Source organism: Lolium rigidum, chromosome 5 (genome assembly GCF_022539505.1).
Source record: "Lolium rigidum isolate FL_2022 chromosome 5, APGP_CSIRO_Lrig_0.1, whole genome shotgun sequence".
NCBI lineage: Eukaryota > Viridiplantae > Streptophyta > Magnoliopsida > Poales > Poaceae > Lolium > Lolium rigidum.
In genome coordinates, this window is record NC_061512.1 from 268480689 (window position 1) to 268505206 (window position 24518).

Sequence of the window (24518 nt, forward strand, 5' to 3'; positions counted from 1 at the left end):
CGACGCGCCGCCCCCCATGGCCGAGCACGACGAGCCCGCTCCCGCTCCCGCCCCTGAGGCCACCGCCGCCCTCGCCGACGGCAGGTCCCCGCCGTCCAAGCGCGGCGACGCCCGCTCTCCCCAGGTACTGCTACTACCGCGTCTCGCCCTGACTCGTCCCGATCCGCTCCATCGGCCGGTCGCCGCTCTAGCTAGTTTCCGCGCTTAATTAGGGTTGGGGAACTCGCCTTCGCCCGCCCGCGCGTGCGAGGCGCGGGTAGTCGATTGGGGCTGGGTCAACCAGGGGGATTTGGATTTGGGTAGGATCTCGGTTCAGTTAGCTCTAGGTCTAGCGTCGAATTCGAATTCATTACGCCTGGTCAAACTAACCACCGCGCGGCGACCTATCTAACATGCATCCCTGCTGCACGAGGTGTTACGAGATGGATTAGTACCGGAGATATTTATAGCTCCGTTCGATTTTTTTGTAGCCATCACTAATTCTGCAGATGCATTGCATTAGGCCGGGTCAGAGTTTCAGAAACATTTACTGATTCTCGTGTCTAAATTATCTAGTGCTGGTTTGCACAAATCTGACTAAGGGATTTTTTTCTTGATTTGGCAGCATGATGCGCAACCTCCCAAGGAGAGGTCCTCGAAATCCAGAGACAGGGGCGGCAGGGACCGCGACGAGGACAGGGAGCGCCACAGGCGCCGCGGGGCGGATGGGGAGAGGCACCTGGACAGGGAGAGTGGCCGCGACCGCGGCGACCGGAGCCGGGACCGCGATCGCCACCATCGCGAGCACCGTGAGAGGAGCGAAAGAAGGGAGCACCGTGACCGTTCCGATGACCGTGGCTATCGCCGGGGCGGTGACCGCTATGCTGACAGGTACAGGTTCTTGACTTCTGTAATGCTTTGCGTCAGTTAATTCCAGCATTTCGAGTTATGAACTGAGCCCTAGCTAACTGTGCTGTGGTGGTGCAGAGGGGACCGCGATAGAGATGGCCACAGGAGGCATCGCTCCAGCTCCCGCTCCCGTCAGGAGAGTCAGAGGTATATATGCTGGATGCCATCCAAAGCTTATTGTTCGCGTTTTGTTTCGGTTCCAATGGTTTTTTTACCACTAAGCTTGCTTGTTTGCCTTGAATCATATCTGGGGAAGACTATGGACTTGTGGTTTTGGTACCATACTGATTCTGCCTTTTATATGTTGTTACTTGTTTTCGACAGAATTTAGTAGACAAATTTGTTCTGTCATATGGCTTTTAGTTGATGCAGATCTTTTCATGCATGATTTGTTCTTTCTTATCCGCATTGTTATCCATCTCTGTTTTCTTACTGTAAGCTATTCTCCATCTTATGAACTGCATACTAATGTCTGCGGTATTGAAACAGCAAGCGAGCGAGTGGATTTGACCAGGGACCATCAGAAGCCGTTCCTATGGCTGCTCTACCCGCAGTTCCAGCTCCTATTGCTGGGATGCTTCCCAATATGCAGAACATGCTTCCAAACTTGTTCAATTTACCCAACCTTGGGCAGGCACAACCCATGACACAACAGGTATGACTTTCCTTGTTTTAGTTATTTTGTACACACTTGAGTTATTTTTTCTCTATATACCATCTTTAAGCACCCTTTTCTTAGGCTACTCGGCATGCTCGGCGTGTTTATGTTGGTGGACTTTCTCCAAGCGCTAATGAACAGGTAATCACTTGAGCAGCTTGTTATTTCTTGGTGTCTCTTTTTTTTTTTGCGAATAATCTCTTCTTCTGTTTGTGGTCTAGGCTAACTATTATGGTCTTCTTTCTTTCTGCAGACAGTTGCTGTATTCTTTAATCAAGTCATGGCTGCTATCGGAGGAAACACAGTTGGAATTGGTGATGCAGTTGTTAATGTATACATAAACCATGACAAGAAATTCGCTTTCGTTGAGATGAGGTCTGTGGAGGAAGCAAGCAATGCAATGGCCTTGGATGGTATAGTGTTTGATGGTGCACCGGTGAAGGTTAGGAGGCCAACAGACTACAATCCTTCACAGGCAGCTCTGTTAGGTCCAAGCCAGCCGAACCCCAATCTCAATCTTGCTGCTGTTGGTTTGACCCCTGGCTTGGGTGGAGGTATAGAAGGTCCTGACCGCATTTTCGTGGGAGGTCTGCCCTATTACTTCACAGAGGATCAAGTGCGGGAGTTGCTTGAAACTTTCGGACCTCTTCGTGGATTTGATATTGTCAAGGATAAGGAAACTGGCAACTCAAAGGGCTATGCCTTCTGTTTGTACCAGGATGTGTCTGTCACTGACATTGCCTGTGCTGCCCTTAACGGTATCAAGCTGGGAGAAAGGACTCTCACAGTACGCCGAGCAAACCAAGGATCGGAGCCTAGGCCAGAGCAAGAAAACGTCCTCCTGCAGGCACAGCAAGAGGCACAAATGAAGGTATGACTTTATTAGCCCCCAAAATAGATTATCATATAGAACAAACAGTCAGTTTATATAGCCTTCCAATTTCTTACTCGGTTCCTTTTTCTGAGCAGAGACTTGTGTATGAAGTTGGAGCCCTACCGACAAAGGTGGTGTGCCTGACCCACGTGATCTCACCAGATGACCTGAGAGACGACGAGGAATACAGTGACATACTGGAAGACATGACGCTAGAAGCACGCAAATACGGTAAACCTCATGCGATCATTGTTCTGAACTCTATACAGTCAGCTTTATGTGACTTGCCTTTTTGCTCAGTTACTGAACGGGTTTTCTTCTGTGTCTTTTCTTTCTGTTTTGTAGTGCCGCATAGTACCATTGCCGAACCTTTTATAATCCGACCTCATGCAAAACTCGCAATCGGGCCTAACCTACAGAGGACACTAATCTTTATTTTTTCAATTGGATTTGATTTTGTGACTAATCTAATGTTTTTCTTCCCTTTCGTGTGTGTATGTTCTGACTGATAAACTTGGAACAGGTAACCTGGTGCAAGCTGTGATCCCACGACCCCATCCCAGCGGTGATCCCGTTCCTGGTGTTGGCAAGGCGAGTCCCTGATTTTTTGCGCGATTCAGCATTGATGTGAATTTTGCCCTGGAATATATTCTGATACTGTTTCTGCACTGCAGGTTTTCTTGGAGTATGCAGATGTGGAGAGCTCAGCACGAGCGAAGGCGGGGATGCACGGGAGGAGGTTCGACGGGAAGGATACGGTTGCTGTGTTCTTCCCCGAGAATAAGTTTGCTGATGGGGACTACGACGCGTAGATGAAAATTTCCTCTGCTATTTGTTTTTTAAGATTTTGAATACTTTTAGCGGCCTGTCTTCCTGAAATGTACTTGGTGCGTGTTATAATAGTACTAACTCCTATCCGATTTAATTGATGTGGGACTATAGCACTGCTCTTTTCCGCGTCAAATTTTCCTGATCGGAGGGAGTAGTTCATACAGAATTGCATATTGGTGCTGGTATGATGAGAAAAGAGCAGCATGTAATGTCGATCTCCTGCAGTTGTCAAAATGTCAAAGTTTTTACTGATAGATTACAAAGTAGGAATTGCTGGTGCTCTATTAAAGGGACAATGTGATCAAGGGAATGCTACTAGGGTGTCACGTGGGATACAAGTTTTCTCACTTCCAAGCCGATTTAACTGAATTTGAAGATGGCATTGAAGTGGGACATTAGTGAGATCTCACTTGCCTATGTTGAATACTCACTCTCTTCTATTCTATAGTGCCTATAGTTTTTTGACACGAAAATTAGCGCAAAAGTATTTTTTACATAAGACTCTAGTGTGGGAGCTGAACGGGGGAGGGGTAATTGAAAAAAAACCAAGCTAACCTTATATTCTAAAAGAAATGCCAAAAATTGTACGGAGTAGTAGAAAGGAACGGAGAGAGAAAAAGGTGCGACTGCACTGGCCCTGATACTACTGCTGCCTATAATAAATATATCATATATGTTTTTGCCTGAGAATACCTGGCCCTAACAAGGCTGCATCCAGATAGGTGAGAGAATCGAGGCCCCGTCCCAGCTGCAGGATTAATCCCACAAGCAGTTTACGCTGCACTCTTCGGGGACTGCTATAAGCCGACCTGGTCGGCGCGTGCGGGGTGCCGCACACCCCAGCGACCAGGTCGGTAGTTTGGGCCGCGGCCCATTAGCTCAGGTACGTTTTTTTTTCTTCTTCTCTTTATTCTGTTTTTTTCTGTTATTAATATTTTTCTTTTTCAAAATCTAACATTTTTTATGAAATTATTTTTCAAGATTTTTTTCAAAATATGAACATTATTATATTCAACTGTTTTAAAATTTGAACGATTTTATATTTTGAATATTTTTCAAAAAATTATATTTTTCAAAATTTGAACATTTTTCACTTTTGAACGGTTTTTTTAATTTGAACGGGTTTTAAGTTTGAACATATTTCATGTTTAAATAATTTTTAAATTTGAGCGGTTTTAAAATTTGAACATTTTTCATGTTTGAATAATTTTTTAATTTGAGCGGTTTTAAAATTTGAACATTTTTCATGTTTGAACAATTTTCATTATTGAACGATTTTTAAATTTGAACGGTTTTCAGATTTTGAACGGTTTTTATATTTGAACATTTTTTTAATTTATTTTTTAAAAATATTTCTATTTTTCGAATCTGAAAAATAAAAGTAAAAAAAAGGAAAAATAAAAAATGAAAGAAAAACGAAAACAGAAAACAGAAAAAAGAAAACAGGAAAAAAAGAAACAAAAAATAAAAGAAAAATCGAAAAAGGAGGCAGCCCGCACCTAACTGGGCCGGCCCGTACCGTGCGCGGGGTGTGCGGCGCGCGGTACGCGCCGACCTGGTCGGTGTATAGGGTTTGCCGCCCTCTTCTCTCCCCCCATACGTACGCATCTTCTACTTCTCCTCGTGAGAATCGTCTGTTTTCTCCAAGATCATCACTGTTGTATTCTCATCAATTTTAAAGCGTGCCTCCTTCAGGTTCTATATCAACTCGTCTCCAGGAGTAGATGATTTTAAGATGGTACGGTACGCTGTGGAATAATGAATGCATACCTACTCGACAAAAATACACAATGAGTTTCATAAAACAAACTATTTGGCATTAGAGGTATTCCTAATTACCAGAGAAGATTATTTGTTCAAGGGAGCCAATTGTTCTTAGTTCTTGGTACCGATTGTGTCAAAACAAGTTCTTGGTACCGATCCAACCTTTAATATCCAGATCTATCCATATACTGTGGTTTTGTTGCAAGTGGTTTCGTTAGACTGTTCGAAGCAACTATGCGACTTGGGGTTTTTAGATGATCCTCCAAGAAATTTATTAGAAGAATTTTGGGTGCATATAACGATCGAGCTCTGGCACTGAACTCGTGGGTACGAAGGTATCAATACCCAACCATCCGGGCTAAGCCTTGTTAATATTCAAAAAAAAAACTCCCTCCACGCATTAAAGAGTGTCTCAAATTTGAATGTATCTACACAACATTTAGTCTAAATATACATCTAAATTTAGACAAATCTAAAATATCATTTTATGGAAAGGGGAAGTAGTTTGTGTTTATGTATTTCGAAGTTTAGAGATCATCTCCTTGTGTATTGTTACATTGTTCTACAGCTCCAATTTCAGCTCCCTTAGGCCGGGCAAAAGGCCCCTAAAATTTTCTTTTGGCCCGAGGCCCCCAATTTGTATGAAGGGGATTCGTACCCACAGGGATGTGTAGGTTATGTAGCTGAAGCTAGATTAGTACCAGCAGCCATAGTGATCCCTGTCACATGAATTTCAGTTATCGTTCTCCTTGTAAATATTCGCAAATAAATAACCGCATGCATTCAAATCATCTGCCCAAAATCGACCAAAAATCGCCGCTCACTAAATCCCGGACCACCCTACCCAATCCCCACCAAGGCACCAACCCACCCCCACCGGTATAGGGTAGGGAACCACAAAACTAACTGCATGAAGTAGTGTTTATACTAATTTTTTATACATTTAATTGTTCTCCTTTTTAAATTTTAAGTAGTTTTGCAATTGATACAATGTTGATGATAGATTACCACCTTATATTTTTTTCTTGCATTTACAAATAGTGCACCATTCTACTCAACATTTTATCATGACAAAGACAACAGTTCTAAACTATAACTCCTTTTATTATAGGAACTCTATAAATTTTCCTTATTTTAATTGGAAACTTTTTGCTTGAATGCTTTAGACTAAATGGACAGCATACATATAACAATTAATGTCAAACGAATTATGAAATAACTTTTGGCACTTAGTTGTACTATAGTTTGCTTACATGTTTTTGTGGCTATTATAATAGTATATATAGTTTTCTTAGTGGAGGATTCTACAACACACAAGTCTAGGGTATCTGAAGCTGGACAATACATCAATAGTCAGAGGTGCTAGGCACCCAGTACATCTAAGACAATTCGTGGTAATTCAAGAAAAGGTTAAAAAATTCAAATCTTTTTGGGAACCAAATATGATCAAGTATTGTACTTGCATAAACATATTTCGTGAGGAAATTACTATTATTGTATCTGGGTAAAAAGACAAATTCGAACAAACCCCATGTCCATGTACTATTCAAGCTATATTCGTCATAAACTTGTCTTTTTTTTTTTGCCTAGGGTACCATGGAAATCATTTCCAGCCCAACCATTTTTATACGAGTACAATACTTGATCATCTTTTGTTTCCAAAAAGAATTGGATTTTTTCAACATTTCAATTTACCACGAATTTTGGGGTTTATAGGTTGCATAGCATATGATTCTAGGCTATTAGAATATTAGAATAGTGTCTAGTCTACTTTGTAATATGATTGTCTAGTGTATTTTATAATAACAGACAATTATACGATGTAAGAGGTATTGACAAGTCTCTGGTCAGTCACCTCATCTCTCACTTGCTAGTTATCATTGCTCATTTGCTAACTTTTCTCGGCCTTCTCTTTTTTACTTGGCTTAGTTTATCTATTACCGATATAATATGTCTAGTTTGGATGCGATGTTTTTTCCATGTGGATATGCTCTCTTTATTTTAAATATATTTTGAAATGTTAAATAATTCAAAACAAAATGTTACGTGCATATCTTCACATCCTAAAAGCTTATAAAGTTTTTTCATCAAAATCCGACTATTTGTGCTGCTGGTGTAAAAAATAAAAAATAGAAAAGCTTTGGTGACGGAACCTGATTTTTTGGGTCCACTATTTATGTCTACTAGAAAAGAGAAGACACATATTCTCCAAGTAGTGCCTTGTAGCGTCATCATCCTCTTTCATTTTCTTGAAGGTTTACTTTATTTAGTTATTTTAGAAAAAAGGCTGAAGCTAATACCGACTTTAAAGTAATAAAGTCACAACCAACGAGTTAGATACAACACCACCCCACCACATGAGACATATAGATAGTTCGGGTATCATAAAACATCATACACCAGCGAATACAAAAGAAGCTCGGGCTTATCAAACTACAAGTGGTCAACTACAGGCGCACGCCACACACGATCCTAGTGGAGCCATCTGAGCGCCGCTGCCCGAGGCGTTGCCGGGCAAAGCCCTGGTGGCGAGGCTGCGACCCTTCCTCGATTATTGACCAGAGGGCATGGCGGCGGCATGCGGCCAGGTCTCCCCTGAGACAGAGATGTGGGGTGGCTAGGATGCGTCGATGTGCAGGTGGCGTCACTGCTGGGCGGTGTGAGGTTGGCCAGGTATGGGCCCAGATGGGCCTGGGTGGGTTTTGGCATTTCGTGTTGTTGCTCCAGTGGGTGCTCTATCGACAGTAGATGCAGTCATAGGCTTCTCCCGCATCATGAGGAACCTTGGGGCAGCATCTCCGAGCATGGTGGTGGTATTCATCTCCTCCGCTAGAGGTGGTCGGCCTGAGGCTGGGTTGTCAGATCGCGAGATCCATCATCTAGTCCTGGCTGTGAGTCGGGGAGACATAGTTGCTGGTGAAAACCGAGCCGTCTAGGGGGGTGATGGTGGCGTTCTACGCCATTAACATGATGAAGGCATCCAACCCGCTCGTGCTGCTCCGGGGGGGGGGAACCCTAGCATCTGGTCTTCCAGATCGGAGTATGGCGGCATTGTGGTGTTGTTTCTCTCTTGGGAGCATCGTTTGAGCAACACTAGATGATAGAGGCTTGAGGAGGAGATGTCAAGTCATGGCTGGATGACAGGTGCTATGCTAAGTCATGCCTGTTCAGCAGGTGCTACGCACTACCTATCTTCCATGGTGGTGTCGGTAACATGCCTGGCAAGGGCTCTGAGAATCTCTTCCCTGAAGATGGACTAGTGGTTTGATTGTGGTGACGACTTCTGAAGCGAGTGCATAAGGCGCTCGCCGAGGGGCTTCTAAACCGGTTGTGAGTTCCTATTTTCGCTATAGGATGACTCAGGAATGCCCCCAGCTATTTAGTTGGTGGGGCGTTTGTTTCTGTTTAGGGCAGAGGCCTGATGACATGGTACTTCATCCATTATTGTCAGGTTTCTAGGTGTGAAGTGGTGAATTCTGATGTATGTTTTTGACATATTCTTACTGAATAATAATTAAATAAATATTGTGTGCATCGCTTTGATATAGAAACTGATGCTTTATTCCGTGAACTCCGGGGCCGTGAGTCGGTATCCTGTAACGGAAAAAGACAGCTGCCGCTTCTCCAAAACCCTAGCCGCCTCCACTTCAGCCTCCTCCATAGATCGGTTTCCCCTCCGATCGGCTTCGCCGATGTCGGGAGGAGGGGGGAACCCCATATATGCGTGAAGTTTCCAATAAAAGTAGTGTTTTTAGTTGATTCTGTTAGGATTTTGGTAGTCGTCTTTTTGTTGGTTTCCCCTCAATGGAGATGGCATCTTTTGCAATAAGTGATCATCGAGCTTTCGTTCGACGACGAGATCTCCGTCCCGACGTCAATGGTGGTGTTGAAAGAGTACAATCCTCTAGGTATGAGCCTTCAGATCTTGCTTTGCCAGATCGATTTTGGATCTTCTATCGTTGTTGCCGCGAGGAGGATTATCCTCGCAGTTTTTGTCCCGGCTGCTACGTCCTCGACAATGGTGATTCATATTTTCGGCTCTCCATCGACATCGACAAGGTTAGTCGATTGTTATTCCGTGACATACTGGTGTTGGTACTCTTGCCGATGTTGAATGACCGCTTTAATGGTTGTGCGCGTGCATGCAGCCTTGGCATTGCGGCTCAAATTAAAATTACGAGAGAACCTTCGTCGGTATTTACAGGTCTGTGGTTCATTTTCTATCTTTGGCTGCCTTCGAAGAGTACAAGATTATGTTCGGAAGAAGGAAAAATTTGAAGACCTCGAAGAATGGTTAGTATCTTTTAGATTTTATTTTGTAATTGTTGGAGTCAGCTCGTGTATCTCTACCATGTAGTATTTATTACTATGAATATATGTGGTATTGGTTGTAAAAAAAAACTGTTGCTTTATTCCTCTCGTCGAAAGAATCTGTCAAAATCATCTGCCTCCGGTTGGCAGAAACACTGACTGAGAGAAAAGGTGAAGCAACAATCGCTGACCTCGACCGATGGTTGTTCTCTTCACGGAGCCTATCCCATATGAGTATGGCTGAAAGTCTTCTACCCACCGGACAATTGTACATATATAAACGCCAATGATCCATCGTACACCAGTTAAGGAGCCCCCAACCAGTCACACGGTCACGGCCATGGCTTCCTTCTTCTCCAAACACTCCATAGTTTTCCTCCTTCTCGTAGCCATCTTCCTCGATGTCTCCTCCGCCACGTCCCGCCTTGCCACAGAGGAAGCCGACCCCATGACCCTGCGGTTGATGGAGGGGAGGTTTCAGCGCTGGAAGGCGGAGCACGGCCGGACGTACGCCACGCCGGAGGAAGAGCGCTACCGGCTCCGCGTATACGCAAGCAACATCCGCTACATCGAGGACACCAACCAGGACGCCGGCGCCGGGCTCACCTACGAGCTCGGCGAGTCCGCCTACACAGACCTCACCAGCGACGAGTTCATGGCCATGTATACGTCGCCGTCGTCCCCGCTCTCGGACATCAACGACGAGGCAATCATCACGACCCTTGCCGGGCCGGTCGACGGCATCGGTGGTGGCCGGCTGCAGGTGTACCTGAACGAGTCGGACGGCGCGCCGGCGAGCGTGGACTGGCGCGCGAGCGGCGCCGTCACGGAGGTGAAGAACCAGGGCCAGTGCGGTACGTACACGCTACGTGGGTCGGATTGGTGGGCCGTCGCCATCCCATCCATCCACATTTTTCCATCGTTGATTTCGATCCGTAGATGCCGAATTTATTATTTTGAGACCTCCCTGTAAACACATGGCTCTCTGCGATCCACATGCTTCCATGTGCCTAGCTAGCAAGTAGCAACACTTCATCATTATCCGTAGATAATTGCTTGCTTAGCTTTCATGCACAGGGTTAATTATTGCATGGTAGCTAGGTTTATCCTCAAATTGAAGTATTGTATGATAGAGATTGGAGAGTTGCGTTGGCACGTCTGTTGGGTCATCTGTATGTATTGACTTACACCATGCAGAAAAGACATAACGCAATCACAACCCCAAGTTTCAAAAACTCTTTTGTAGCTAGCACGCTCAAATATGAGCAGTCCGATCTCAATATTCTTTATCCATAATGAAATGTTTTGAAAAGATGGGTAGATTTTATGTTTGTTTGAAACAGATATGCATAGGAATAGGATCGATAAATTGTCCAATATTTTTTTTGGTATAATATGGGCTAGAAGCCGGCCGGAGGTGTGTTAATTATGCAAAATTTATGTGGACCCTATATTCAGAAATATGAGAGGTTTGAGTGTCAATGTCACCAAAATAGTAGCACAAATCTAACTGAAACGGAGGGTTGTGATAGTATATTTGGGGATACCGAACGATGAGTCGATCATGTAAAGTACGGTGTTGGAACAATCTAAAAGATTCATTAGCTTCTTTTCTGTTGGAGTGCAACTCCTAATATAAATTCTTAATTATTTTTTCCTCCAACAGGATCGTGTTGGGCATTCTCGACCGTAGCAGTGGTGGAAGGGATCCACCAGATCAAGACAGGGAAGCTTGTGTCTCTATCAGAGCAAGAGCTGGTGGACTGCGATACACTAGACGACGGGTGTGACGGTGGTGTGAGTTACCACGCGTTGCAATGGATCACCACCAATGGTGGAATCACAGCCGAGGACGATTACCCTTATACGGCTAAGGACGACATATGCAACACCACCAAGTTGTCGCACCATGCTGCCTCCATCTCGGGCTTCCGGCGTGTGGCAACCCGCGAGCGAGGCATCGTTGACGAATGCGGTGGCCATGCAACCCGTGGCGGTGTCCATCGAGGCCGGTGGCGCCAACTTCCAGCACTACTCAAACGGTGTGTACAATGGGCCGTGCGGGACACAACTGAACCACGGCGTCACGGTGGTCGGGTATGGGCAGGATGAGGAGAGTGGAGACAAATATTGGATCGTCAAGAACTCGTGGGGGGAGAAGTGGGGCGACAGAGGATACCTCAGAATGAACAAGGATATCGCCGACAAGCCGGAGGGGATCTGCGGCATGGCCATCCGCCCGTCATTTCCACTCATATGAAACTTGGTCATTCAATGATGCAAGGCGGCCAGTGGGATTGGTTTAATATTGTTTCATGCTAGGTCAAAACTTAGTTAACTTTCCTTACCTGTGCAACACTTACATGGGAGGTAATATATACGTGTACAACTCTTTCTCTCTGGCCTGTAAAAATGGATATACATGTAAACATTTCCAAATAGTATTTCTGAATTTGCTTTTCTAGGAGAGATATGGAAATTACTAGAGTAGTACTTGCGGACTCAACACTTTAATGATTTTCGTACAAGTTTTTGGCATTAGTGCCAAACAAGTGGGGCCATTTTCTAACAACTAAGTCAGGTTATCTCTTTTAGTTGCGTGGACGAGTAGTTTGAGTTAACCAGAAAGTAACATGTAGTGAAAGGGATCGACCACATGTAGCCCAAACACTTTTGACCAATTCAGGGTACACTAACTGAGTGGGTCCTAGCCCAGATATAATAAGAATATCCTTTTGGGCCATACAAATTGGGCCCAAACGTCCTTGTTCACATGTGTAAAATAGAAATGGTGAATGTGAAATATGATATTCCCTAAAAAAATGTGAAATATGATAGTGAAAAGAAAAGATGCAGGCGGATACATGATGGTTTTTTTAAGGAAGCAACTGAGGGCAAAGAGGGCACCTGAATTTCATTCAACAATTTTTCGAGTTACATGTGCCTGTATGTAGGGCCGTCTCCAGGAATTCGGTGGCCCTGTGCTAAACTTAAAATGGGGCCCTAAACTTTAAAACATTCACATAGAAATAATAATTAAAACACACTTTTATTTTATTATAAGTTGCAGTATGTGTTATTTTGTACAATATGTAGAAATACCAAAAATTAATATCACTAAAAGGTACCACTGCTGGCTGAGGGGTTTCTTTTTCTTGCACCATCGCTTGAGGGTTCCTGCAAGGTTAGTGGCTCCAGCATGGACAAGCCTATTGGGTGAAGATAACCAAGCATATCTTGCAGTTGATTGAAAATCCTCTTCCATAGTCCACCAATTTTCAAATTTGAAACCGATTTTTGGCTTTAGAAATTGAGATTCAGTGGAAACAAGAATAGGAGCATTATCACTAAACATTATAGGAAGGTGGAAAACATTCATATTCAGGAACAAATTACACCACTCAACATTAGCCAAACAACGATCTAGTACTTTCAAACACCGGAGTGGATGAAAAACACTTATTAGTCCAGGTGTAAGCAGGACCACTAAAGCCAAGATCAAAGAGACCACATTGTTTGCCATACGAATTGAAAGTACGCAGACGATGTTTATTTACATTAGTGGAAGTAGTGTCTACATACATCAAACATGATATTATTGAGATCCCCTAAACAAACTACTGGGTTGCCAAGGTTATCATGCACAAAGTCAAAAATCTGGTCCCATATTACCTTTGTCTGTCGATGGTGAGGGTTCCCATATAGACAAACCAACACAAAATTCACACTAGAAGCAATATGAACAACTAAAGCTAATATTAGATGAAAACTAGAGAACTTGACACTAACTTGGACTTGGTCATTCCATAAAAGCCAAAGGCCTCCCGAGAGTCCAACAAAAGGAGCAATAAAACTACCGGCTAAACTAAAACAATTGTTTAGTTGCAGAAGAGCAGTGTATTTAGAGGGTCTAATCTCAGAAACGAAGGTTACATGCGCATTGGTGGAGAATATCAAATTGGCAAGGTAGTCTATTTTCTTAGACTTGTTGAGATTTCTGCCCGGTCTTTGGCAATTCCAACCTATCAGCTTCATGGTATCTGGTGCGCTAAAGTTGCTTCTCCAGTTTTAGGAGTATTTCACATCTAGATTCCGTGGAGGTACTAGACGACTCCATGGATTTCTCCCCACACACGGGCCATAACAGGTCAGGCCCTGTAAGAACCTGACGGATGGTTCCCGACATGGACTAGTCACTTGACTTCTTCCCGACCAGCCTGAGACAAAACTTGCACAAGAACAGAACTAGAAGGTTGGCTCCTCATGGCGTTGGGATTGGGGATCCACTCCTAAGAGATTGAGGGAAAGCATAAGGGGCGGATCAGGTTTGGTTACCGCGATGAGCAATCGCAGCAGGGCAACAAAAAAGAAATATTCCACTTTGTAGCGGGGAGAAAAGGGAGAGGGGAGCAAACGTACGATGGAATGGAGGAGGCGAGATGCCGGCCACAAGGTTCACCGGCGGCGGGAGGAAAATCTGGAAGCTTCTATGGGGAGAGAGAAAAAAGTTCCATCCGGCAGCGACCGCCTAACGAGAGGTTCCTACATACGGCGAGCTGTTGCATGTTGGATTCCAGCTTGTATTAGTCTAAAAAAAGGGTGATACTTTGGTCTAGCACTCCGAGAACCCTTGACATGAAACTAGTATGAAATATGCCCTAGCTTTATAGACCAACTCTCTCTTTGCGAAGTATGCATGGAATGGGAAGACAATTATAAAAGTTCAGAAAAAATTAGAATTTAAAGTTCAAAAAATAAAATCCATTTTTTAAAAAAATCTAGAATTTAAAAATTAATAAAAATCTAGACCTGCTTTCCCGATTCTGTGGCACATATTGCTATATGCGCCATAAAAACATCATATTTCTATGGCTCATATTGCTATATATGCCACAGAAAAAGGCCACCTACTTTTTGTGGTGGGTCCCACACAAATTTCTGTGTCTGTGGCGCGTATGGTTTGTATGCGCCATAAAAAATTATTCTGTGGAGTATGCACTTCTATATGTGCCACGGAAAAACTATGTATGTATAGCTAGTTTTCTAGTAGTGACCTATATAAGTAAGTTCCACATGAGCATAAGGAGTGGGGTAGATCGAGATATTATTTAATCAGGACGGAGCCAACTAAAGAGTTAGGTTTAAGTGAGTGATAATAGAGGCTTGGGAAGGAAGTTGCCGGGGAAGTCGGTAGAAGCCACACTATGTATTATGCCTGAAAAAGGTGATACTTTGGTCTAGCACTCCGATAACCCTTGACAGGAAACAATGAAATATGCCCTAGCTAGCTTTACAGACCAACTCTCTCTATGAGAAGTATGCATGGAATGTGAAGAAACATATGTAGTGTGCACATATCCAGAAGCAGCTAACAATGAAGCGCGCGCGTGTTTTGTGTGCACAACATGTCAACACGGATGAACTTGGCATCAGTATCATTATAAAACTGGATCGACGCGGATTGCCCAATCTAATCCGTATTTTATGCGTTTGGTGGTACGTAGCGTAGTGCGTATATATAGTACTATCACACTATTAGTAGTGTACTAAGGCTCAAGCAAGAAGAACCACGAACCAACTACTGATCTACTGTGATGCGAAGCTCGCTGTCCATGTCCATGGCCGTCGTGGCGGCACTGCTGCTCTCCATGTCTACGGCGGCGACAGGGCGGGTGCCGGTGGCCCTGGCGCCCGACTGCAAGACCACATGCGGCAAAGTTACGGTCCCGTACCCGTTCGGCATGGGACCACGGCATTGCTACAGGCAGCCAGGCTTCAAGCTCATCTGCGACTACGCGAGCAAGCCCCCGAGGCCGTACCTTGACATCGACGGCGGCCGCGAGTTCGAGGTCACCGACATCTTCCTGGAGAACAGCACGATGCGCGTGGTGAGCAGCCACGGCCTCAACATGAGCGGCACTGGACGCGGCCGGTGGAGCCTCGGCAGCCGCAGCGCTGCAAGCGCAGATGGCGCCGGCGCGACGCCGCTGCCTTACGTGCTGCTGAGGGGCTACAACGAGCTAATCATCACGGGGTGCAACGTCCTGGCGACGCTGGTCGGGAACGGCCGCATAGTGAGCGGTTGCGCCTCCTTCTGCTCCTCCACCGACGACCACGGCAGCGGGGTCACCGGCTCCTTCAATCCCGACGGCAACATCTGCTCCAACATCGGCTGCTGCCAGTCCGAGATCCCCGTCGACTACGCGTCGTACGATGTGCGCCTTAGGCGACTCGATCTCGACGACGACGGCACCTTACCGAAGAACAAGAAGAAGAACAGTACTACGGCGGGCAGCCAGTTGCCCGTGAACGTGATCATCGCCGCGACGGACTGGCTGACGCAGGACATGGCCATGTTTCTGAACGACCCAGAGTATAACCCGCCGCCCAAGACTGGGATCGGGCGTGTGCCCGTGATTCTCCGGTGGGCGGTGCCGCACGGGTCGGCGGTCTCCGATTTCGATACACGGGAGTGCCCCCGTGACGCTGCCAGGAGCATCTGTAAGAGTATCAACAGCCAGTGCAGAGACGATGCGTCTGCTACCTTCAGAGGCTATTCGTGCAAGTGCAAGGAGGGCTACCAGGGCAACGCTTACCTCACCGACGGATGCCAAGGTACGTATAAAACCTACTTATCAGTATATGTACTATATATTTCGATCGAACATACTGCCACTATTTTGATTATGTTTTTTACTACGAAAAATTTAAAACAGTGGCCGAGCTACACGTAGCCCTTCATTAATTTGCAAACACTCCAAATTCGTATTTTAAAGTTTCAAAAAAATCGAAATGACATTCTAAAGATAGCCAATGATGTAAACCACAAATGGCATAAAATCTCAGTACAAACTAATTCATCATCTTCACTATAGAATTTATTAGATTTATCTATTTTGTGTAGCCCAGAATACATATTAGTAATTTGCATTAAGTTTTTACACCGTTGTAGCATATACATCATTTTAGTTACCTCTATAATTTTGTGTCAAATATTTTTCTAAAAAATTTCAAATACAAATTTTGAGTGTTTGAAAATAAGGAGTTACGTGTAGCTCAACCTTCTAAATGCCGTACTTCTTTTTACTACTTTCTATCTCAAGGTCATCTAAAAGATGCTCGTTTTTTTTCTAAGTTTATATGCGGCGAACTAATCAGCTTGAATATATTTTGCATATATAGATATAGATGAGTGCAAGAACAAAGAAGAGTATGGTTGTTTTGGCGAGTGTGGTAATAAGATTGGATCATTCGATTGCTGGTGCCCACCAGGGTACCATGGAAATGCGACTCGACACAATGGTTGCATCAAATCCGTTATTAAAAACAAGAATACAGGTGAGCACCTCGAACTACCAAAAGTTGGCTAGATATTTCACGGAAAAGGCCGTTCTTTGTTGAAATTTTGTCCATCTTAACTTGCTTTTCTTCTGTAGTTATGTTCATAGAAAGTCTAGACATAATAGCAATAGTTTTCAGGTCCTGATCTCTATATTCATGTTCAGGTCTCAGCGTCACTATAGGAGTTTCTTGTGGGGCCGGTCTGGTACTTTCAGTTCTTACCGCATTTTTCGTTTGCAAAAAACTGAAAAGTCGGCGGGCAAAAATGTTAAAGAGGAAGTTCTTCGAGCAAAATCATGGACAATTGTTGGAACAGTTGGTGTCTCAAAAGGCTGGCATTGCAGAAAGAATGATTATAACATTGGATGAGCTAAAGAAGGCCACACGCAATTTTGATGAAGATCTTGTGGTTGGTGGTGGAGGACATGGTACTGTTTACATGGGGATTCTATCAAACCAACATATTGTGGCCATCAAGAAACCAAAGAAGCTTGTTCAAAAGGAGATCGATGAGTTTATAAACGAGGTAGCTATCCTATCACAAATAAACCATAGAAATGTGGTGAAACTCTACGGTTGTTGCCTCGAGACTGAGGTCCCCATGTTAATTTATGAATTCATATCAAATGGTACCGAGTTGTTAGCATAAAACCACCACATTGGTAGCTAAATCTTCATTTTGGTACCACTTTGTATTTCGGGCGCAAAAAACCACCGGATTTTGATGAGGTTTTCTCAAATAGCACTAAACCATGTCTGAGCGCGAATTGACACGATTTCTGACAAGCTAGCCCCACACGTAAGGCTGACGTGGCAAAATTTTCTTCCAATGAACTGGCCCCACATGTCAGCATAATTAAAAAAACCCTAAATATCTGGAAAAACTCTAAAGTGGAAAAAAAACTCTAAATGTCCTGCAGCCTCCCTGCACCTCCACCCCACCGGCGTACTCCGGCGACGCAGGCCGCCGCTGATACGTCTCCGTCGTATCGATAATTTCTTATGTTCTATGCCATATTATTGATGATACCTACATGTTTTATGCACACTTTATGTCATATTCGTGCATTTTCTGGAACTAACCTATTAACAAGATGCCGAAGTGCCGGTCCTCGTTTTCTGCTGTTTTTGGTTTCGAAATCCTAGTAACGAAATATTCTCGGAATTGGACGAAACGAAGATCCAGGGGCCTATTTCGCCACGAACCTTCCAGAAGACCGAAGAGCATACGAAGTGGGGCCACGAGGTGGCCAAACCACAAGGCGGCGCGGCCAAGGGGGGGCCCGCGCCGCCCTGTGGTGTGGGCCCCTCGTCAGCCCCCGACTCGCCCTTCCGCCTACTTAAAGCCTCCGTCGCGAAACCCCCGAGGCGAAAAACCACGATACGGAAAACCTCACTGAGACGCCGCCGCCGCCGATCCCATCTCGGGGGATTCTGGAGATCTCCTCCGGCACCCTGCCGGAGAGGGGATTCATCTCCCGGAGGACTCTACACCGCCATGGTCGCCTCCGGAGTGATGAGTGAGTAGTTCACCCCTGGACTATGGGTCCATAGCAGTAGCTAGATGGTTGTCTTCTCCTCGTTGTGCTTCATTGTTGGATCTTGTGAGCTGCCTAACATGATCAAGATCATCTATCTGTAATACTCTATGTTGTGTTTGTCGGGATCCGATGGATAGAGAATACCATGTTATGTTAATTATCAAGTTATTACATATGTGTTGTTTATGATCTTGCATGCTCTCCGTTACTAGTAGAGGCTCTGGCCAAGTTTTTGCTCTTAACTCCAAGAGGGAGTATTTATGCTCGATAGTGGGTTCATGCCTGCATTGACACCTGGGACAGTGACAGAAAGTTCTAAGGTTGTGTTGTGATGTTGCCACTAGGGATAAAACATTAGCGCTATGTCCGAGGATGTAGTTGTTGATTACATTACGCACCATACTTAATGCAATTGTCTCGTTGCTTTGCAACTTAATACCGGAAGGGGTTCGGACGATAACCCGAAGGTGGACTTTTTAGGCATAGATGCAGTTGGATGGCGGTCTATGTACTTTGTCGTAATGCCCAATTAAATCTCACTATACTTATCATGCCATGTATGTGCATTGTTATGCCCTCTCTATTTGTCAATTGTCCGACCGTAATTTGTTCACCCAACATGCTTTTATCTTATGGGAGAGACACCTCTAGTGAACTGTGGACCCCGGTCCATTCTTTTAATACTGAAATACAAATCTGCTGCAATACTTGTTTTTATTGTTTTCTCTGCAAACAATCATCTTCCACACAATTCGGTTAATCCTTTGTTACTGACAAGCCGGTGAGATTGACAACCTCACTCGTTTCGTTGGGGCAAAGTACTTTGGTTGTGTTGTGCAGGTTCCACGTTGGCGCCGGAATCCCCGGTGTTGCGCCGCACTACATCCCGCCGCCATCAACCTTCAACGTGCTTCTTGGCTCCTCCTGGTTCGATAAACCTTGGTTTCTTTCTCGAGGGAAAACTTGCTGCTGTGCGCATCATACCTTCCTCTTGGGGTTGCCCAACGAACGTGTGAAATACACGCCATCAAGCTATTTTTCTGGCGCCGTTGCCGGGGAGATCAAGACACGCTGCAAGGGGAGTCTCCACTTCTCAATCTCTTTACTTTGTTTTTGTCTTGCTTTATTTTATTTACTATTTTGTTTGCTGCACTTATATCAAAACACAAAAAAATTAGTTGCTAGCTGTACTTTATTTACTGTCTTGTTTGCTATATCAAAAATACAAAAAAATTAGTTTACTTGCATTTACTTTATCTAGTTTGCTTTATTTACTACTGCTAAAATGGCCAACCCTGAAAATACTAAGTTGTGTGACTTCACTAGCACAAATAATAATGATTTCTTATGCACACCTATTGCTCCACCTGCTACTACAAGCAGAATTCTTTGAAATTAAACCTGCTTTACTGAATCTTGTTATGCGAGAGAAATTTTCTGGTGTTAGTTCTGATGATGCTGCTGCCCATCTCAATAATTTTGTTGAACTATGTGAAACGCAAAAGTATAAAGATGTAGATGGTGACATTATAAAATTAAAAAAATTTCCTTTCTCATTAAGAGGAAGAGCTAAAGATTGGTTGCTATCTCTCGCCTAAGAATAGTATTGATTCCTGGACTAAATGCAAGGATGCTTTTATTGGTAGATATTATCCCCCTGCTAAAATTATATCTTTGAGGAGTAGCATAATGAATTTTAAACAATTGGATAATGAACATGTTGCTCAAGCTTGGGAAAGAATGAAATCTTTGGTTAAAAATTTCCCAACCCATGGACTGACTACTTGGATGATCATCCAAACCTTCTATGCAGGACTAAATTTTTCTTCGCGGAATTTATTGGATTCAGCTGCTGGAGGTACCTTTATGTCCATCACTCTTGGTGAAGCAACAAAGCTCCTTGATAATATGATGGTTAATTACTCTGAATGGCACACGGAAATAGCTCCACAAGGTAAGAAGGTAAATTCTGTTGAAGAATCCTCTTCCTTGAATGATAAGGTTGATGCTATTATGTCTATGCTTGCGAATGATAGGACTAATGTTGATCCTAATAATGTTCCATTAGCTTCATTGGTTGCCCAAGAAGAACATGTTGATGTAAACTTCATTAAAAATAATAATTTCAACAACAATGCTTATCGGAACAATTCTAGTAATAACTATAGGCCATATCCTTATAATAATGGTAACGGTTATGCTAATTCTTATGGTAATTCTTACAACAATAATAGGAATACACCCCCTGGACTTGAAGCTATTCTTAAATAATTTATTAGTACACAAACCGCCTTTAACAAATCTGTTGAGGAAAAGCTCAATAAAATTGATATTCTTGCTTCTAGAGTTGATAGTCTTGCCTCTGATGTTGATCTTTTGAAATCGAAAGTTATGCCTAATAGGGATATTGAAAATAAAATTGTTACTACAGCAAATGCCATCCAAGTTAGAATTGATGAGAATATAAGATTAATGGCTGAACTGCGTGCTAGGTGGGATAGAGAAGAAAATGAAAAACTAGCTAAAGAGGAAAATGTAGCTAAAGTTTGGACTATTACCACCACTAGCAATGCTAATGATTCACATGTTGCTGCACCTCCTACTATCAATGGTAAAATAATTGGTGTTGGCAATGTTTCTACTCCTAGTGCAAAGCGCGCAAAATTACCCGAAACTCGCTAAAATCGCTGAAATCGCTTGTGATAAAACTGCTGAAATTTTTTCCAACCTTGGGGATGATAATCCCATTGCTTTAGATTGTAATGATTTAGATTTTGATGATTGCCACATCTCTGAAGTTATAAAGTTCTTGCAAAAACTTGCTAAGAGTCCCAATGCTAGCGCTGTAAACTTGGCTTTCACAAAACATATTACAAATGCTCTCATAAAAGCTAGAGAAGAGAAACTAAAAGTTGAAACTTCTATTCCTAGAAAGCTAGAGGATGGTTGGGAGCCCATCATTAAAATGAGAGTCAAAGATTTTGATTGTAATGTTTTATGTGATCTTGGTGCAAGTATTTCTGTTATGCCTAAAAAAGTCTATGATATGCTTGACTTGCCACCATTGAAGAATTGTTATTTGGATGTTAATCTCGCTGATAATGCTAAAAAGAAACCTTTGGGGAGAATTGATAATGTTCATATTATGGTTAACAATAACCTTGTCCCCGTTGATTTTGTTGTCTTGGATATTGAATGCAATGCATCTTGGCCCATTATATTGGGAAGACCTTTTCTTCGAACCGTTGGTGCTACTATTGATATGAAGGAAGGTAATATTAAATATCAATTTCCTCTCAAGAAAGGTATGGAACACTTCCCTAGAAAGAGAATGAAGTTACCTTATGATTCTATTATTAGAACAAATTATGATGTTGATGCTTCATCTTTTGATGTTACTTGATACACACTTTCTGCGCCTAGCGGAAAGGCGTTAAAGAAAAGCGCTTATGGGAGACAACCCATGTTTTTACTCCAGTATTTTTGTTTTATATTTGTGTCTTGGAAGTTGTTTACTACTGTAGCAACCTCTCCTTATCTTAGTTTTATGTTTTGTTGTGCCAAGTAAAGTCTTTGATAGTAAAGTAAGTACTAGATTTGGATTACTGCGCAGTTACAGATTTCTTTGCTGTCACGAATCTGGGTCTACCTCCCTGTAGGTAGCTCAGAAAATTAAGCCAATTTACGTGCATGATCCTCAGATATGTACGCAACTTTCATTCAATTTGAGCATTTTCATTTGAGCAAGTCTGGTGGCCTAATAAAATCCATCTTTACGAACTGTTCTGTTTTGACAGATTCTGCCTTTTATTTTGCATTGCCTCTTTTGCTATGTTGGATGAATTTCTTTGATCCATTAATGTCCAGTAGCTTTATGCAATGTCCAGAAGTGTTAATAATGATTGTGTCACCTCTGAACATGTGAATTTTTATTATTCACTAACCCTCTAATGAGTTGTTTCGAGTTTGGTGTGGAGGAAGTTTTCAAGGATCAAGAGAGGAGTATGATGCAATATGATCAAGGAGAGTGAAAGCTCTAAGCTTGGGGATGCCCCGGTGGTTCACCCCTGCATATTATAAGAAGACTCAAGCGTCTAAGCTTGGGGATGCCCAAGGCATCCCCTTCTTCATCGACAACATTATCGAGTTCCTCCCCCGAAACTATATTTTTATTCCGTCACATCTTATGTACTTTGCTTGGAGCGTCGGTTTGTTTTTGTTTTTTTGTTTTGTTTGAATAAAATGGATCCTAGCATTCACTTTATGGGAGAGAGACACGCTCCGCTGTAGCATATGGACAAATATGTCCTTAGGCTCTACTCATAGTATTCATGGCGAAGTTTCTTCTTCGTTAAATTGTTATATGGTTGGAATTGGAAAATGCTACATGTAGTAACTCTAAAATGTCTTGGATAATTTGATATTTGGCAATTGTTGTGCTCATGTTTAAGCTCTTGCATCATATAATTTGCACCCATTAATGAAGAAACACTTAGAGCTTGCTAATTTGGTTTGCATATTTGGTTTCTCTAGAGTCTAGATAATATCTAGTATTGAGTTTTGAACAACAAGGAAGACGGTGTAGAATCTTATAATGTTTACAATATGTCTTTTATGTGAGTTTTGCTGTACCGTTCATCCTTGTGTTTGTTTCAAATAACCTTGCTAGCCTAAACCTTGTATCGAGAGGGAATACTTCTCATGCATCCAAAATACTTGAGCCAACCACTATGCCATTTGTGTCCACCATACCTACCTACTACATGGTATTTATCCGCCATTCCAAAGTAAATTGCTTGAGTGCTACCTTTAAAATTCCATCATTCACCTTTGCAATATATAGCTCATGGGACAAATAGCTTAAAAACTATTGTGGTATTGAATATGTACTTATGCACTTTATCTCTTATTAAGTTGCTTGTTGTGCGATAACCATCTTTACGGGGACGCCATCAACTATTCTTTGTTGAATATCATGTGAGTTGCTATGCATGTCCGTCTTGTCCGAAGTAAGAGAGATCTACCACCTTTATGGTTGGAGCATGCATATTGTTAGAGAAGAACATTGGGCCGCTAACTAAAGCCATGAATCATGGTGGAAGTTTCAGTTTTGGACATATATCCTCAATCTCATATGAGAATAATAATTGTTGCCACATGCTTATGCATTAAAGAGGAGTCCATTATCTCGTTGTCCATGTTGTCCCGTATGGATGTCTAAGTTGAGAATAATCAAAAGCGAGAAATCCAAAATGCGACCTTTCTCCTTAGACCTTTGTACAGAGCGGCATGGAGGTACCCCATTGTGACACTTGGTTAAAACATGTGCATTGCAAAGATCCGGTAGTCCAAGCTAATTAGGACAAGGTGCGGGCACTATTAGTATACTATGCATGAGACTTGCAACTTGTAAGATATAATTTACATAACTCATATGCTTTATTACTACCGTTGACAAAATTGTTTCATGTTTTCAAAATAAAAGCTCTAGCACAAATATAGCAATCGATGCTTTCCTCTTTGAAGGACCATTCTCTTTACTTTTATGTTGAGTCAGTTCACCTATCTCTCTCCACCTCAAGAAGCAAACACTTGTGTGAACTGTGCATTGATTCCTACATACTTGCATATTGTACTTGTTATATTACTCTATGTTGACAATTATCCATGAGATATACATGTTACAAGTTGAAAGCAACCGCTGAAACTTAATCTTCCTTTGTGTTGCTTCAATACCTTTACTTTGATTTATTGCTTTATGAGTTAACTCTTATGCAAGACTTATTAATGCTTGTCTTGAAGTACTATTCATGAAAAGTCTTTGCTATATAATTCACTTGTTTACTCATGTCATTACCATTATTTTGATGGCTGCATTCACTACATATGTTTACAAATAGTATGATCAAGGTTATGATGGCATGTCACTTCAGAAATTATCTTTGTTATCGTTTTACTCGCTCGGGACGAGCAGAACTAAGCTTGGGGATGCTTGATACGTCTCCGACGTATCGATAATTTCTTATGTTCTATGCCATATTATTGATGATACCTACATGTTTTATGCACACTTTATGTCATATTCGTGCATTTTCTGGAACTAACCTATTAACAAGATGCCGAAGTGCCAGTTCATGTTTTCTCGCTGTTTTTGGTTTCAGAAATCCTAGTAACGAAATATTCTCGGAATTGGACGAAACGAAGACCCGGGGCCTATTTCGCCACGAACCTTCCAGAAGACCGAAGAGCATACGAAGTGGGGCCACGAGGTGGCCAAACCACAAGGCGGCGCGGCCAAGGGGGGGCCGCG

General features: G+C 42.9%; 2 protein-coding genes and 1 pseudogene across 2 annotated transcripts in view; all 3 read left to right on the forward strand.

Annotated features, from left to right (window-relative positions):
• The first annotated feature begins 16 nt into the window (after nucleotides 1-16).
• LOC124657662 (splicing factor U2af large subunit A-like) lies at nucleotides 17-3468 on the forward strand. Its single transcript, XM_047196177.1, has 9 exons — nucleotides 17-124; nucleotides 605-870; nucleotides 967-1035; nucleotides 1378-1543; nucleotides 1628-1687; nucleotides 1800-2417; nucleotides 2516-2651; nucleotides 2944-3011; nucleotides 3095-3468. Exons 1-9 carry the CDS (start codon nucleotides 17-19, stop codon nucleotides 3230-3232), a joined length of 1629 nt encoding a protein of 542 aa, XP_047052133.1. The 3' UTR covers nucleotides 3233-3468.
• Nucleotides 3469-9497: 6029 nt separating this feature from the next.
• LOC124655081 lies at nucleotides 9498-11790 on the forward strand (annotated as a pseudogene).
• Nucleotides 11791-14944: 3154 nt separating this feature from the next.
• LOC124657663 (wall-associated receptor kinase 3-like) overlaps nucleotides 14945-24518 on the forward strand; it is a 40763-nt gene continuing 31189 nt past the window's right edge. The window contains exons 1-3 of the mRNA XM_047196178.1: nucleotides 14945-15941; nucleotides 16509-16664; nucleotides 16832-17303. Of these exons, the coding sequence (XP_047052134.1) occupies nucleotides 14945-15941; nucleotides 16509-16664; nucleotides 16832-17303 (1625 nt within the window). The remainder of the gene's footprint in view (nucleotides 15942-16508; nucleotides 16665-16831; nucleotides 17304-24518) is intronic.